This window comes from Camelus bactrianus, chromosome 17 (assembly GCF_048773025.1).
Source record: "Camelus bactrianus isolate YW-2024 breed Bactrian camel chromosome 17, ASM4877302v1, whole genome shotgun sequence".
NCBI lineage: Eukaryota > Metazoa > Chordata > Mammalia > Artiodactyla > Camelidae > Camelus > Camelus bactrianus.
Window position 1 is genome coordinate 31676036 of NC_133555.1, and position 17096 is coordinate 31693131.

The 17096-nt window shown below is 37.0% G+C and overlaps 1 protein-coding gene across 2 annotated transcripts in view; it reads left to right on the top strand.

The window, feature by feature from the left end:
* Positions 1-13: 13 nt before the first annotated feature.
* NEK4 (NIMA related kinase 4) overlaps positions 14-17096 on the top strand; it is a 39173-nt gene continuing 22090 nt past the window's right edge. For both annotated transcript variants that reach the window (XM_074344741.1, XM_074344740.1), the window contains exons 1-12: positions 14-553; positions 2110-2376; positions 3308-3505; positions 3689-3796; positions 5043-5197; positions 6535-6676; positions 8635-9042; positions 13140-13310; positions 14085-14231; positions 14702-14768; positions 15516-15625; positions 16829-16917. In XM_074344741.1, the coding sequence (XP_074200842.1) occupies positions 461-553; positions 2110-2376; positions 3308-3505; positions 3689-3796; positions 5043-5197; positions 6535-6676; positions 8635-9042; positions 13140-13310; positions 14085-14231; positions 14702-14768; positions 15516-15625; positions 16829-16917 (1955 nt within the window). In that variant the 5' untranslated portion in view covers positions 14-460. The remainder of the gene's footprint in view (positions 554-2109; positions 2377-3307; positions 3506-3688; positions 3797-5042; positions 5198-6534; positions 6677-8634; positions 9043-13139; positions 13311-14084; positions 14232-14701; positions 14769-15515; positions 15626-16828; positions 16918-17096) is intronic.

The window sequence follows — 17096 nt, forward strand, 5'->3', positions numbered from 1 at the left end:
CTCCTGGAGGGCAGGGGTTTGGCGGCCTGAAACTTGGTAAGCAGTCAGTAAATAGTTGCGGAGGCAATGAACAATACTTCAAAGAGCTTATAACAAGTAAACGCTCAATGAGCGGAAGCGTTCATGATGCTATTGTTGCAGGCAAACCGCAAGTTCCGGCAATGGAACCGAGGCCCAGATTGCGCGCGCAGGCCCGGCCGAGTCGCTCTGGCCGCCTGGCGTCTCGGCTCTGTGGTGGGTCCTCCGGGCCGTGGAGCATGCGCGTGGCTGCGCCCTCCGGGATCGATCGCTATGGCAGCGGCGTCGCCGTGGGTCGGGCCTTCGGTCTGGCGCCCAGGCCCTGCCGCCCCAGCAGCCGCCTGCACCATAGCCTCTCGGGCATGAGCCGGGCCTCCCGCTGCCGCTCACCGCCCCGCCCGCCGCTGCTGCCGTATCCCGACTGTGGGCACGCGCCGGGATCATGCCCCTGACCGCCTACTGCTACCTACGGGTCGTGGGCAGGGGCAGCTACGGGGAGGTGACGCTCGTGAGGCACCGGCAGGACGGCAGGCAGGTCGGCGGGGTTGGGAGCCGGCAGGGGACGGGGGCAGGCAGCGGTTCGCCGACGGCGCGGTCCAAAGGCTGGGCCCGCTTATCTGAAGGGGACGCATTTCGGTTGGCACTTCCTCAGGGGAATCGTCCCAGACCACCAAAACTAGGCCAGGCCTTCCTGTCATATGTGCCCCCCAAACTCCCTGAAGTTCTCTTTTGTGGCACTAGTCGGTGCACACCTTCCCGTCACTCCTGACTATTCCGTGAGAGCATGCATTCCCAGGACCTAATGGCCCTTGGCCAGTAATCCTCCGTCAGTGAAGGCCCTGTATTACGTTGACCTGGGGACCGCTGGACTCTCAAAACTCGGCTCATCAACCTTCCCTCCAAACCTGCTCTCACGGTTTCTATTTCGGGGAGGAGCACCACCAACCAGCCAGTTGCCCAAGCTGGGCACTTGGGAGTCATTCTGGGATCCTCCCTTCCCTTCCCCTACCCCACCCCACTCGCTATTCGTCTGTCCGCTTAGCCAACTGGCCTCTTCTTCATTTCCACGGGTACCTCCCCAATCCCGAATATCATTATCTCTAGTTAAGCTATGGCCATGGCCTCCTGCTGGCCCTCCCTGCCACAGGACTTGCCCTTCTCCAATTCATCACTTTCATTGCAGTCTCAGTGATCATTCTAAAATTTGCCTTTGATGTTGCACTTTGTCCCATTACCCTCAGGGTAATGAGCCAGTGCTTTAATGTGGTTTATAAATAGTGTGACCGTATAATGTATTGTACAAACTGGACATTCCTCTGAAAGGATGCACTATTAATATTACACCAGGACAATGGGACTGCCCCGGACAAGCTGAGAGGAGATGTCCCCATAAGTGTAAGGTCCTCTGGCCTATTTTTCCGTCTCAGGTACTGATCACTCTGCCTTGAACACAAGCTCAGGCATAAGAGATTTATTCAGTAGGCAATGGGGAGGGGATCATTGGATTTGAGCAGGAGTTTACATTTTACAAAGCACATTTATGATTGTGTTTGTTAAATAATGAGTTGTATGTCTGTTGGACGATACTGATTTTTTTTTTTTAAAGTGAGAATAATTTTTGATGTTGAGGATACGTGGTATTTAGCCTTATTGGGCCACAGATCCTTTTGTGTATCCAGTGCAATCCATGGACCCATTTTGTCTGCAGATGTATATTCGAGCCATGTTATATGCATCTTTGTAGGGAGAACTTAGAGGTTAAAGAATCTCTACCACAGATTTTATGATTGATTCAGTGGTATGTTAACTTGGACTCATTTTTAGCCATTAATGAAATTGTAAAATACAGAGGGAAGGGTATAATTTTTTGTGCCATCCCCCCCACCCTGCTATAAGTTTAATCTGCAAAAAGTATCATGAGTGATAACAAATCTTTATTCCAGTTTTGTGCTTTGTGAATAACAAAATGAGTAAGTTATGTGGCAGGCTCCAGAAGTTTGGTTTTGAGGACACTCAGGAGAACGCTTAAATACTTTTGAATCTGTAATACTGTTTGTTTGCATGTTGTAAAAACACGTGTTTTCCTTGTAGTATGTCATCAAAAAGCTGAACCTCCGAAATGCCTCCAGCCGGGAGCGACGAGCTGCTGAACAGGAAGCTCAGCTCTTGTCCCAGCTGAAGCACCCTAATATTGTCACCTACAAAGAGTCATGGGAAGGAGGGGATGGTCTGCTGTACATCGTCATGGGCTTCTGTGAAGGAGGTGATCTGTACCAAAAGCTCAAAGAGCAGAAGGGGAGGCTTCTGCCTGAGAGTCAGGTGGTGGAGTGGTTTGTTCAGATCGCCATGGCTCTGCAGGTACTTGCAGAACTCACAGCATCCCACTTGCTCCCAGGTGACAGGTGGATGGCTGGTGTATTTTAGGAAAATAATTCCCCAAATGTTTACAGGGAAAAAAATGTATTCTTTTAAAAATCCCTTTATGAAGTGGACTTAGTCCCTCTTGCTGTAGCATTAGAATGTTTCTGAATGAGTGATATCTATGTTGAAGCAGACATGGATTTTGTCTGATTGTCAGAGAAGCCAGTTCTGTGTTCATTTAATATGTATAGTAAAGGGCCCTGAGTTGGTATGACCATGTTTGTTGTCATTGTTGATAACATTGCTATCGTTGGTCAGCTATGTCATACTGAATGGTGGTTGGGCTAATTAATATGCCTACACTGTGGGGATCTGGGCTTTAACCCTGCTGTGTAGAGTGAGTGGAAATGTGAAACATGTTTGTGTTTTAATATACACATATTCAAAACTGAGACTGTTTATGAAATACCACTCTGGAGCTGGGCAGACTTGTCCAGAATTAATTGACCTTGTTGTTTAAATCCTAAGACACTCTCTCTAAATAAAAGTGATCTTGTTATATTTGAAAATGTATTATGCTGAAGATTTCATGAGTCTGATAGAGATGTGCATCTAACCTTGTATAAGTTGTCTTTCTACCTCAAGAGGGACTTTTTAAGCATATTTTTAAACTGGATCCATATAATGCTAAATGGTATAGTTGTCAAGGCACCAGGGAACAGTTGTGAAGGAAATTGGGCAAAGTAATGCATGGAACTTAATTTCTTACTTTAGAAAGTTGTAAATTAAGTTTTTAATTTAAAGATTATAAAACAGTATTTTGATGTATAGGTAACTGAGGCCCTTTAACTTATACAATTGTTGATGGTATATAAGAAGTCAGGAATAAATAAGTAGATATTTAATAAAATTTTATTTCTGTCCTCAGTATTTACATGAAAAACACATCCTTCACCGAGATCTGAAAACTCAAAATGTCTTCCTGACAAGAACAAACATCATCAAAGTGGGCGACCTAGGAATCGCCCGAGTGCTAGAGAACCACTGTGACATGGCTAGCACCCTCATTGGCACACCCTACTACATGAGCCCTGAATTGTTCTCAAACAAACCCTACAACTATAAGGTAGGATTGAGCTATGTACGCCAGCTCACCTCGTCTCTAGGACAGTATTCATAATTTCAGAACCCATCAGAATAGTCAGAAGAACTCTCTGAATTGGTTTAAGGCAAATGCCTTTTTTTTTAAAGAGGAAAAAAGTAAATAAGGCATTCTGATATTTAACCACTTACTATTTTTATTTTCTAGTCTGATGTCTGGGCTCTGGGATGCTGTGTTTATGAAATGGCCACCCTGAAGCATGCCTTTAATGCAAAAGACATGAATTCATTAGTTTATCGGATTATTGAAGGAAAGGTAAAGAGTTCTGAAACTAATTGTTTTTCATATTTGGAGCAAGGTTAATTTAATGCAGCTTTGTACGTAGCTACTGGCAAAAGGGAGTAATCATTGATGTTGTGTGGACAGTTAAGAATGATGGGTCCGTTCTGTGGGGAAGGTTGAACAGGAAGAGAAAGGATTGATTTTTTTTTAATATTAATTTATAAAGGTGGCTCTGTGGCTCTGAAGTATTGGCTTCTTGAAAACCACCACCTGGTAGCCACAGGATTTGCAGGTGCTCTGAGAGACTATTGGTAGCTTCTTCTAAGCAGTTTATGGTTATTTTTTAAGCCCCATTTAAAATGAGTCTACTCTGTTTGAACTTGTTGCTCCTTTGATAATTGTCACAATCACTAGCAACCAGTTAAAAATGGCATAAAGCATTGTCTGTGGTATAGATGCTAGAATGACCAACTTTGTATGTTAATTTCATGAGGCTGGTTGCCCCTTGCAGTGTTAAGTTTTAAAACTATAAATCACAAACTGATTTTAATATTGTACCAAGACTCATTTAATTTTTTAACTTGAAAAATATTAAACAATCCAAAAAAAGTAAAAATTGGCCCATAATTCTACTACTTAAAGAATTGAACAAGAAAGGAGTGAAATTCCCTTTTCTGTCCATTGATTTCCATCCCCTGATGATAACCATTGCTAACAGTTTGGTGTGTAGCCTTCCTTCCCGGCTTCCCCCTGTCTTTATACAGACATAACTCTGGGTGTGTATATGCATGTATACTTTAAAAAAGTGACTGAAATGGAATCAGGCTACACACACTGATACACAATCTGCTTTTTGGACTAAATATACGAGAGACATCTTTCTAGGTCATACCTGTAAGTCTTTTATTTTTTAAAGGCTGCCTAGTATTTTATTACAAGGGTGTACCATACTCTATTCCACAAGTACCCTATGGGTGGCCATGTACATTGTTTTCAGTTGTTCCCTGCTACGAGAACAATACTGCAGTGAATATCCTGGTACATAAATCTTTAGAAACTCCTACTCTTATTTCTGAAGGAGAGAATCCTCAAAGGAACTGCTGGTTTGAAGGATATACTTTTATAATCTTACAACTTGCTATTGTAACCAGGACACATAAACTGGTATTTTCTGCTTCTGTGGATAATGATTTTAAATAAATATTGGGAAACCTCTGCTTTCTTTTACCTTGCTTCACAAGACCATTAGTCATAATTGTGGTATTATTTCTCTTTGTAGCTGCCACCAATGCCAAAAGATTATAGCCCAGAGCTGGCAGAACTGATAAGAACCATGCTGAGCAAAAGGCCTGAAGAAAGACCTTCTGTGAGGAGCATCCTGAGGCAGCCTTACATAAAACGCCAAATCTCCTTGTTTTTGGAGGCCACAAAGGCGTAAGATACTTCCCTTGCTAATAGCTGGGCTAAGTAGATGAAATAAAAGAGGGTGGCTTCTATAATTTTCATAACATTTCCTATCATTTTAATTTATAGTGAGTTTTTTTTTTTTAAACATGAAGTAGAATTGAATGATTAGACAAGTGTTGAGTTTTTTTGTTGTTGTTGCTAAAATCAGAAATCTAAGGAACCTTTTGGAGAATCCCTTTCACATTCCTCAGAGTTCTGAGACATATTGAGTATGATTCTTTTAAGAGGACTTATGTTTCAGAAATCTTATTAAAATGAGAGATTGTCTAAGAAGCCTGTTGCATTATGTACTATGTAAGATAATAGCCACATTTTAAGAACAGTAGCCGAATTTCAGAGAGCTTTTATAAGTTTCCCTATTCACTGCTGTAACTTCTCAAGGGGATAAGAATTCTTTATTTGACTTGCAAGGCCTACTTTTGCTAAATAGCTAAGAGCTGGATGAGACCATCACAGTCTGTGCCTTTTGACATGTTAAATTTGGGAGGCAAAGCTAGAGAGTCCCCAGGGGATAAAGAAGGATCATCTTTTTGTTTACATTGCCTATAACTTCCCACCAAACAGACCTTTGGCCTTCTGCAGCTCTGGTGCGCTCCTTTGAATTCTCCAGAGGTTTAGCTGAGTTGTAAACTATCACACTTAAACAGCTGGGGACATTACTCCTGTATACATTTATTTTGCAAGTCAAAGCTGAGTGTACCAATCATTTGTACTCTCACACTCGGCAAAGTAATTGTGGTATTAATATAATGTGAAACTTGAAAATTATCCTGGTACTTCTGATTGTGAGGCAATTTTTCATAGATATAAAATTTTGGAATAATATATTTATAGAAACGTTCCAGAGATAGTACAGAGAGTTTGTGTGTACCCCTCACCCAGTTTCTCCTATCAATGTCTTACGTTACCAAGGTACATTTGTCAGAACTAAGAAAACAACATTAGTTCCTTATGTTGACTCAACTCTAGACTTTATTTGGGTTTCATCAGTTTTTCTGCTAATGTCTTTTTTCTGTTCCAGGATCCAATCCAGGATACCATATTACATTTAGTTCTCATTTCTCCTTAGTCAACTTGGGTCTGTGACAGTTTCTCACTTTTTTTGTTTTTTATGACCTTGATTCTTTTTGAAGATTGCTAGTCATGTGTTTTGTAGAATGCCCCCTGGTTTTTAGAAGACCTTTCTTTCTAAATGGAGCAGTTCTATAAGGGAGTGTAATACTTATGCACATTTTCCTTTTATACATAGAAACCTTTAATCTTCACTGTATTGATAATAACTTTTTCTTTTCTCCCTCATAAAGAAAAACCTCCAAAAATAATATTAAAAATGGTGGCTCTAAATCCAAGCCTGTGACTCCAGTGGTTTCTGGAAACACTGAATCAAATCATGAAGTAATTCCCCACCTACCACAATCTTCTGAGGGCCCCAAAACATATATAATGGTATGTTTCTTTTTAAAGGATATATGTTCTAGAAACTTATTAAAATGATAGGTTATGTAAACTAATTATTCTATGTGAAATGATTAGGCTTCACTAGAGATTCTGTTGTGTAATTAATTTGTATTTTAAGGAAAGAATACCAGTGGTGATTAATTTAGCCCACTTTATTCAAAGTGGCCTATTAAAATGTTTATGGAGTTGGTTCTGTAATAACTTTGACTTTTTTTTAATTGAAGTGAAATTTATATAACATAAAGTTAACCATTTTAAAGTGAACAATTAATTGTATTCCGTACGTTCACAATATTGTGCACCCATCACCTCTGTCTCGTTCCACAACTTTTCATCATCCAAAAGGAAACCCCATACCCATTAAATAGTCACCTCTTATTCCCTCCATCCAGCCCCTAGAAAACACCAGTGTGTTTTCTGTTTGTATGGGTTTGCCTATTATGGATATTTGATATAAATGGAATCATACAGTATGTAACCTTTTGTACCTGGCTTCTTTCACTTAGCATGTTTTTGAGGTTCATCCACATAGCATGTATAAATACTTCATTTATTTTTCTGTCTGAAAAATACTCCATTGTGTGTATATACCACAATTTGTTCATCCATTCATTCATTCGTAGATATTTGGTTGTTTTCACCTTTTGGCTATTGCTGTGAACATTTTTGTACAATATTTATTTGAGTACCTGTTTTCAGTTCTTTTGGGTATATACCTAGGAGAGGAATTGCTGGGTCATATGGTAATTCTATGTATAACTTTCTGAGGAATGGTCACACTGTTTTTTTTGTAGTGGTTGCACCATTTCACATTTCTAGCAATCCATGAAAATTCCAAGTTCTCTACAACTTCTCCAACTCTTGTTTTTTTCTGTTTTTCTGATTCTAGCCATCCTATTAGATGTGAAGTAGTATCTCATTTGGTTTTGATTTGCATTTCCCTAATGACTAATGACATAGAACTTGTTGACCATTTAAATGCCTTCTTTGGAGAAATGTCTGTTAAGTCATTTGCCCATTTTTTAATTGTTTTTTTTATTGTTGAGTTCTAAGAGTTCTTTCTACATTATGGGTACTAGACCCTCATCAGATATATGATTTACAAATATTTCCTCCCATTCTGTGGGTTGTCCTGTTACTTTCCTGATGATGTCCTTTTATGCACAAATGTTTTAAATTTTGATGAAGTCCAGTTTATCTGTTTTTTCTTTCATTGCCCATGCTTATATTTAAGAATCCTTTCCCAAATCCAAGGTTGTGAAGTTGTATGCCTGTGTTTTCTTCTAGGAGTTTATAGTTTTACCTCTTATATTTAGGTTATTGATCCACTAAAATTTTTTTATTATGGTGAAATATATATAACATAAAATTTGCCATTTTGAACTATTTTTAAGCATCCAATTCAGTGCTCTTAATTACATTCACAGTGTTGTGAAGCCATCACCGTATCTTCCAAAACCTTTTCATCATTCCAAAAAGAAACTCTGTACCCATTAAGCAATAACTCCCTATTGTTCCTACTCCCAGGCCCTGGTAATCTCTAATCTACTTTTTGTCTCTGTGAATTTGCCTGTTTTAGGTAACTCATATAGATGAAATCATGCAACTTTTGTCCTCTTGTGTCTAGCTTATTTCATCTAGCAGGCTTTATAATATTCCATGGTATGTATATACCACATTTTGTTTATCCATTCACGTGCTAATGGACATTTACGTTGTTTCCATCTTTTGATCATTGTGAATAATGCTGCTGTAAGCCTTGGTGCACCAATATCTGTTTGAGTCCCTACTTTCAGTTTTGGGGGTGCATACCTGGGAGTGGGATTGCTGGGTCATATGGTTATTCCATGTTTAACTTTCTGAGGAACCTGTTGTTCCATTTTGAGTTAGTTTTTGCATGTGGTGTGAGGAGTGATAAAATAACGTGGAAGCATGTTTTCACTCAGGATGAAGATAAATGTTTGTCCCAGGAAAAACCCATAATCGTTGGCCCCTTGAAGACACCTACAGGTCTGAAAGGCCATACCTGCAAACCAGACGTGAGCAATACCACAGAATCACTAGCCACGATCAGTAGGGTGAATATTGACATCTTACCTGCAGAAAGGAGGGACTCAGTGAACGACGGCTTATTTCAAGAGAATCAGCCAGGACACTTAGATGTCTTTAATCAGCTGGACGGTAAATGTAACATTTCTCAAGCGAAGGAAAGGCTGCAAGAAAACACTAAGTCCAGTGTTCAACCTGGAAACCAAGTTCCCACAGGGTCCTCTAACAATGTCGCTGAAGAAGGGAATGTCCCAGTGAAGCCTCTGCAGCCCCTAAACAAAGACCAAAATTTACCAAAAGACCAGGTGAGTGATAAGAACAAGATGCTGGTTTCAGAGAGAAGATCGGGAAGTGTGTTTACAAAGGTGTGCATTGTGTTCATTGGTTGTGCTTTTAATTGTAGTGTTAGGAAAATCAGTTATTCCCATGTAAGAGTTTAAACTTAGTAGAAGCCAAAGAATAGGACCCTTCTCTGCCCTGGTGTAGGGTACTTGCCATTTACCATTTGTGTATTTTTTCTTATTTCTAGAACATTCTTCCTTAGTCCTTCAAGTGGATGGGTAGTTTCCAACAATTAGATAATATAATATTCTTTCTTGCTTTTGAAAGTGGATTGATCTGATTTTTTAAGTTATGGAATTTAAAAAATTATGTGTTGGAACCACAGGAGAAGGAAGAAGAAAAGAAAAGGAATGGAACAAAAAGATTTTGATACTAAGAGACTATTCTGAGTAAATTTAAAGTTTATTTTCTACTTGAATTTGGAAAGAAGCCTTAATTAGATGAAGCATGGTAATAGCTGAGGATTGGAGAGAAAGTCAGAATATTTGATTAACTTTACATTTTTATGTGTAAAATGTTTAAAAATGCATTTAATATGTCTATTGACTATATTTTATAATCTATGCTATATATATTTAAATTTTATATATTACGTATGTTTTCATATTTAACATCCTCATATATAAAACTATTTTATACATTTATATTCAGATGTTTTTAATAAGGTTTTGTTTTTATGGAAAAGTACAACTGTAATGCTCTTTTCGTTTAAACTCTTTGGTTTGAAACCAAAATATAGTCTTAAGTGTTCTCTGAACACTGGAATCCTTAGTACTTAATAGATAAAATTATATGTGTCCTGCTTGTTCTGCTTGACTGTCCAATTATATTCACATTTGCTTCTTCTATTTCCTCTGTAATTATTAAAAAAAAATTTTTAAGTACCAATTCAGTGTTTTTAGTATATTTATAAAATTGTACAATCATCACCACTATCTAATTCCAGAACATTTCCGTCACCTCAAAAAGAAACCCCATACTCAATATTGGTCACTCTCCAGTCCTCCTTGTCCCCAGCCCTTGGCAACCATTGTCTGTATGGATTTGCCTATTTTCAATATTTCCTATAAATGTAATCATACAATATATGGCCTTTTACATCTGACTTCTTTTATTTAGCATAATGTTTTCAAGGTTGTATCCATGTTATAGCATATACCAGTATTTCATTCCTTTTTATTGCCAAATAAAATCTGTCATATGTATATTTCATATTTTATTTATCCACTCATCAGTTGATAAACATTCGGGTTGTTTTCACTCTTCACTGTGGATAATGTTACTTTGTACATTAATTTACAAGTTTTTGTGTGGACATGTTTTCAGTCATATCTTGGGGTGGAATTGCTGGGGCATATTATAACTCTAATGTTTAACTTTTTGAGGAACTGCAAAACTGTTTTCCAAAGCAACTATATCACTTTACTTCCTATCAGCATTGTGTGAGAGCTGTAAATTCTCCACATTCTCACCAATGTTTATTTTCTGTTTTTTTTTTTTTTGTTTTTTTTTTTTTAATTCTAGCCACCCTAGTGGGTGTGAAGTGGTGTCTTACTGTGGTTTTGATTTGCACCTCCCTTATCACTAATGTTGTTGAGCATCTTTTTGTGTGCTTCTTGGACATTTTTGTACCTATTTTTGGAGAAATAACTATTCAAATCCTTTGGCTGTTTTTAATTGATTTATTTATCTTTTTATTATTGAGTTGTAAGAGTTCTTTATCAATTGTAGATGTCAGTCCTTTATCAGATGTAAGATTTGAAAATATTGTCTTCCATCTTGTGGGTTGTCTTCACTTTCTTGATCATGTCCTTTGGAGCATACACTTTAAATTTTGATGCAGTCCAATTTTGTCTATTTTTCCTTTTGTTGCTTTTGGTTTTGGTGTCGTGAAGATTTCTCCCATAATTTCTTCTGAGTTCATAATTTTAGCTCTTACATGTAGGTCGGAGATCCATTTTGAATTAATTTTTGTGCATGATGTGAAGAAAGGATTCTACTTCATTCTTTTGTATGCAAATATCCAGTTGTCTCAGTACCATTTGTTAAAAGATTATTCTTTTCCCATTGGATTTTCTTGAGACTCTCATTGAAAATCAATAGACCATAAAGATAATGATTTATTTTTATACTCTCAATTCTGTATCACTCATCTATTTGTCTGTCTTTATATCAGTTACACACTATCTTGATTACTGTAGCTTTATAGTAAGTTTTGGAATTGGGAAATTTAAGTCTTCCAACTTTATTCTTATTTTTCAATATTATTTTGGTTATTTTACATTTCCATATGAATTTTAAGATTAGCTTGTCAATTTCTGAAAAAAGGCTGGAATTTTGATGGGAATTTCATTGAATCTGTAGAACATTTGCAGAATATTGCTATCTTAATATATATCTTCCAACTCATGAACATAGGCTAGGTTTATATTTTCTTCAGGTCTTCTTTAATTTCTTACGATGATGTTTATTGTTTAAATATATAAATCTTAAACGTCTTTTGTTAAATTTATTTCTATATATTTTATTCCTTCTGATAGTATTGTAAATGGAATTGTTTTCATGACTTCACTTTCATAATGTTCATTGCTTATGCATAGAAATACAATTAATTTTTATGTATTGACCATGTATCCTACAGCCTTGCTTAACTCATTTATTGGTTCTGGTATCTTTTTTATAATGGACTGCTTAGAATTTTATGAATATAAGATCATATCATCTGCAAATAGACATAATTTTACTTCTTTCTTTCCAGTCTAGATTTCTTTTATTTATTTCTTTTCTTCCCTAATGGCCTTGGCTAGAACCTCTAGTACAATGCTGAATAGAGGTGATAAGAGTGGACATCCTTGTCTTGTTCTTGACCAAATTTCTTCCTTATGCCAGGCTTTTAGAACAGGTTTTCTGTTTATTTTCTTTGATAGAATGTCATATCCAGCATTTCCTCTTTTTTTTTTATGTCATTATTGTTTTGTTGTTGATAAAAGTGGAAGAACTTTTTTTCAGGATCACTTGGATTTCATGGAGAAACTCCTTAAGTCATTTGTTCAATTACTCATCTATATGTAAGCTTTATTTTGAATAGCCTATACTTAATACCAGCAGAGAAACATTTATTTCACTCTTCAGAATTGTATCAGTCATTGTTTATTATCTGGGTATCCTTGTTTAACTAGCATATCACATTGCTCGTTTTTCTTTTTGAAATGCACCACGTAGTGGGCTCTTGATAAAAATGTGCGGATTGAATGATATTCAATTACCAGTGTCCATCTACTTGAAAACTTAGATATTCTGATAGTCAAAAATTATATTAAAAAATTAATATAAGAAGCAATTTTATTTTAATATTTGATATACATTAGTTTCTAAAACCAGCTATTCAAATAAAATACTGAGTCGGTGGTGGTCTTTATAATTTTAAAGTTAATTTATTTGATATTTACTACTGCTAGTAATAGCTTCTGGTTTCTGAGCATCTAATATGTGCTAGAAATATCCTAAGTACTATAGTGTACCATGTTCTCTAATCCTTCAGCAGTGTGTGTGAGGCATTATACCCATTTATAGATGAAGAAACGGAGGTTCGGAGAGATATGACTCCATCTGCATCCTAACTCAATAGTCTTTTCATGGTGCTTTTTAGAATACATCCAGATAACTAATGTTTACGGGAAGTATGTGTGTATTAAATTGGATTTCATTTAAAATATTTGTTAGTTTTCTGGATAGAAAACCTATTTAAATTTATAAAAAGATTTAAAAACTAAATTGAACACCAGTAGTTCAGGTTAATAACAATCTGTGTATTTTAATTAAAGTAATAATTTTATTTAGGAAAAAAGAAAAAGAGCCAGAATATATAGATAACTGATGTCAGCATTTTATCTTTATCTGTCAACACTGAAAATAAGTATTCATTTTGAGAAAGACAGTTCCTTCTTTCATTTGTAATTTTTAAAGTAGATACAGAGGGTTTGACCGTTTGGAAGTTCAAAAGACTTAATTATTCTATTTTGGTGTTTTTTTTTTATTGTTTCAATTTATTATTTTTAAGGATCAAGTTGCTGGTGACTGTGTTATAGAAAAACAAGGCAGAATCCACTTAGGTTTACAGCCACACAGCTCTGGGTCTGAACCTTCCCTGTCTCGACAGCGGCGGCAGAAGAAAAGAGAACAGACTGAGCACAGTGGGGAAAAGAGACAGGTCGGCAGAGATCTCTTTGGAGTAAGTGATTGTGCTACTGCTTGGGTAATAGACTTTAGGAAGCTCCATTCCTATTTAGAATGATTAACAGTTGCCAGAAAGGTACATACAAAATGCAAGAAGCATATGAAAATGGGTGGAAATGGCAAGATTCTAAATATTAGTTTTCAAATGTCAGTGAGTTGGAAGCAGAGTAAGGATTTTATCTTCAGCAAATATGGACAGCTCATTTTGAGACTTAAAGGAACAGGCTACGGTAAATCTCTGATTTCTCTTGTGTCATATTGATGAACAATTTCTCAATTTCTGCATAAGATCGTGTCAACACCTCATTTCTGGAAGTAACTTTCACAGGCACCCTCTCTATAAGTTTCTTAAATGGTCCTTCACTTTTTTTTAAATTGTTTCATACTTTTGAAATATATTTTAAAATGCCATATAGCAACAGTTTTTTAAAAAAATTCATTTTTATTGAAGTACAGTCAGTTTACAATGTTGTGTCAGTTTCTGGTGTACAGCACAATACTTCAGCCACAAAGGAACATACATACATTCATTCTCATATTCTTCTTCACCATAGGTTACTACAAGATACTGAATATGGCTCCCTGTGCTATACAGCATAAACTTGTTGTTTATGGTCCTTCACTTTTGACAGTCTCTTTCGCCCAAAATGCAATGTTTTGAAGTTTTTGAGAGCAAATCACTGACAAGTATATAGATTTACTGATAAAGGGCCTTTCGAGGTGGATGTTATGAAACTGATAATCTCCCCCTCCTTTTTCATTATTTAAGTTTCAGGAAACTTCTCGTCTTTTGCCTTCTCTTCTTACTGTTGAAAAAGTGGATGTCACATCAACACAAAAAGATGCTGAAAACCAAAGTAGAGTGATCAGTGGGTGTGCGAGAAGATTGAGGAGCACTGAGATATCATCATCGAAGGTTCGTGGGAGTATGTGTTGGATTTTTTTTCAAACCTTTTATAAAGCTTTTTGGTTGTAAAATCCTGCATATATTATGAAGTTCTGTGTTAAAACATCTTAGCCTTGCTTTTCGCCATCACTGGAAAGCAACAAATTTGTGATTCTCAACAGAAGCTTTGATTGAAGTGGACAGATTCTATAGTCCCAGGGCTGGTCATTTTCAGTTAATTAAGGAGACGAAGAGGATTCTGAATATAGGAAATGCAAAATTCCCCATTTCCCCTTCGAAAAATGAGTATTTCCTCGAAATGAGGGCTGTGATCATTCCTAGCTAGTAGCTATAACTATAATGTGAACTGGGTTCAAATGGATACTCTTTTAAAGGCCTGTGCAAGGTCTTTTCCTGTAGTGCTGGCTGATACGTTATGCATTGTAGGTGTTATAAGAATAGTGAGTAGGAATGGAAGTAACTCTGACTTTCTTTAAAAGGACCGACCATTATCAGCAAGAGAAAGGAGGCGTCTAAAGCAGTCTCAGGAAGAGATCTTCCCCTCAGGTAAGGTTGTTCTCTTTCCTTCATCTATTGAAGGTTGTTGGCATGGCTTGTGGACATAGCATTGGTTCTGATTGTGAGGTGTTAAGGATTTTCAGCATCAGTAATCCATTTGGGAAACCAATTTGGAAGAATTTTTGAAATTTACTAGTCAAGCCTTAAAAAAATCAGCATAGTATTGGATCTGAAACTTGTATTATCAGAAGAAGAGGATATTAAAGAGAGCAAGAGGGACTCAAAGTGACAGTAACTCTTGGGAGATTTCAGACAGGAAATCAATGGGGTGAGTGTTTAATTTGTTTCCATGTTCAGAGTCTATTGGTCAAACAAGTGCTCTCTTCTCAGGAACAGAGAGAGGAAGCCAGGAGAATGGTACTGCCCTCGGCTGAGGGCTGTGATCATTCCTATTACTATTATCTAAAGATAATATATTCTGGCAGTTTCCACTTACTGAATGCTGGCTGTTTCAAACATTATGGTAAGCATGTTAAGGGCATTATCTCATTTCATATTTTGCAGCTGAGGAAACTGAGGCTTAGAGGGGTTAAGTAACTTGCCCAAGGTCCTGGGGCTGGTAGACATAGAGCTGAGATTTGAACTGCGGTGTCAGATACCAGAGTGATGATGAATATGCTGTTGAAGTTCCTTCTAGGCTGGCTCTGGCAGGGTATCTTCTACACCCAGTGCAAAGCCCTCTTCTGTTGAGGCCAGCCTGCCATGAATAACCACTGAGGATGGTCACTTTTTCAGGTCCTTCAGTGAGGACAGCCTCTCTGAGTCTAAGGGGGCCAGGGAAACCACAAGAGGAAGGCCATCCCACCCTTTCTCGATGGTTGTCTTCTGACTGCAGCGTTGCTCAGGTACATTACATAGTCCTAAGGGAAAAGGTGGGCATGTCTGTATCTGGCAAGCCTAATACATTAAACCTCATAAATACAAGCTCTGTTTATTTCTGGGACAGTCCTGGCTTAAGTTATACCTTTCACTCTCCTCTGATAAGGAAAAGAACTAGTCAATAGTAATTAAAAGGATTATGTTTGCTTCATTTAGGAAATGAATTTTTCAGACACTCTTGTAAAGAATTGGCAGCCTAGGTTAATATCTTTCTTAGATAGTCTTTTAAACAAGACTTCCAAACGGTTTCCACTAGGCAACAGTTTGTTTATTCTGCTGTGTTACTAGTATACCTACCAACCTGGCCCGATTTTAGGCTCATTTGCTGATCGTTTCTTGGTTTCCTGTTTATCAAATTACCTTACCTTTCTGCCTAGGGATGATGTAGGGGCACCATCTGGTGGCTAAACGGATAATTGCAAAGTTTTAAACTCATGTTTACTTTTCTGTGTAATAATACCCAGGGAATAAGTATTCATTTTTCTGTATTCTAGTTTTTGATGTTATTTCTAGGAGCATATTATTTTAAAAAAGAAAAAGAAAAATTCTTCCCTTTAAAGTAATGAAGTTTTTTTTCTTTAGCAATAGTCTGTGATTTAGTTGATTTACTAATTAAGATGGTCCTCTTTATTTTCCCAAGTTATAAGGTTTGTGTGTAATTATATCAAATAATCCTTTAAAGCATTTAAAAAAGAGTCTCACATGTGAGCCAACTGATGTTGCTTTTATTTAGATGGCATTGTGTTTAGTTTAAAATGCCAATATTCTTTATGGTACCAGCCTTCTGCTTAGAAGTTGGAATAGCAGAACTGTTTGTCCACTCTCTTCTGGAAGGGAAATTTCTTCAGAGCTGAAACTTTCCAGGGTCTTATAAAACTTCACCTTGATGGGGAAAAAAAAACTTAACATCTTTAGACATCTAAAATTTTTTTAAAAGCAAACAAACAAACAAAACTTCACCTTGATGTTCCTCAGGCTTCACTTATGAACTTCATGGGTGAACTGGGACATCATTTGGGTAAAGTAACTTAAATTTTTATATCCATTAGTTCTCCAGTGAAATTGGACCTAGGTGCACATTGTGTCTAGACATTACCTCCAAGACTGTCTCATGTATTACATTCTAGTTATGTTGTAATATGGAATTTTGTTTTTCCAAACATTAATAGGAAGGGAAACCTACCCATTGTCTCTCTGAGGATGAATTAAGTTCTTCTACAAGTTCAACTGATAAATCAGATGGGGATTCCAGGGAAGGGTAAGTTCTTGTTTTTCTGTCTTCCTTCATAAATTATTTCTGTTTAAATTAACTGTAAATGTACATGTATAGTAGCATTCAGACCTGTAGTACTGCAATTGATAATGTTATAAATGATTTTTGGTATATACTAGAGCTAAAAACCTCTTCTAGTGAACACATCTGATTTTCATTCAGAA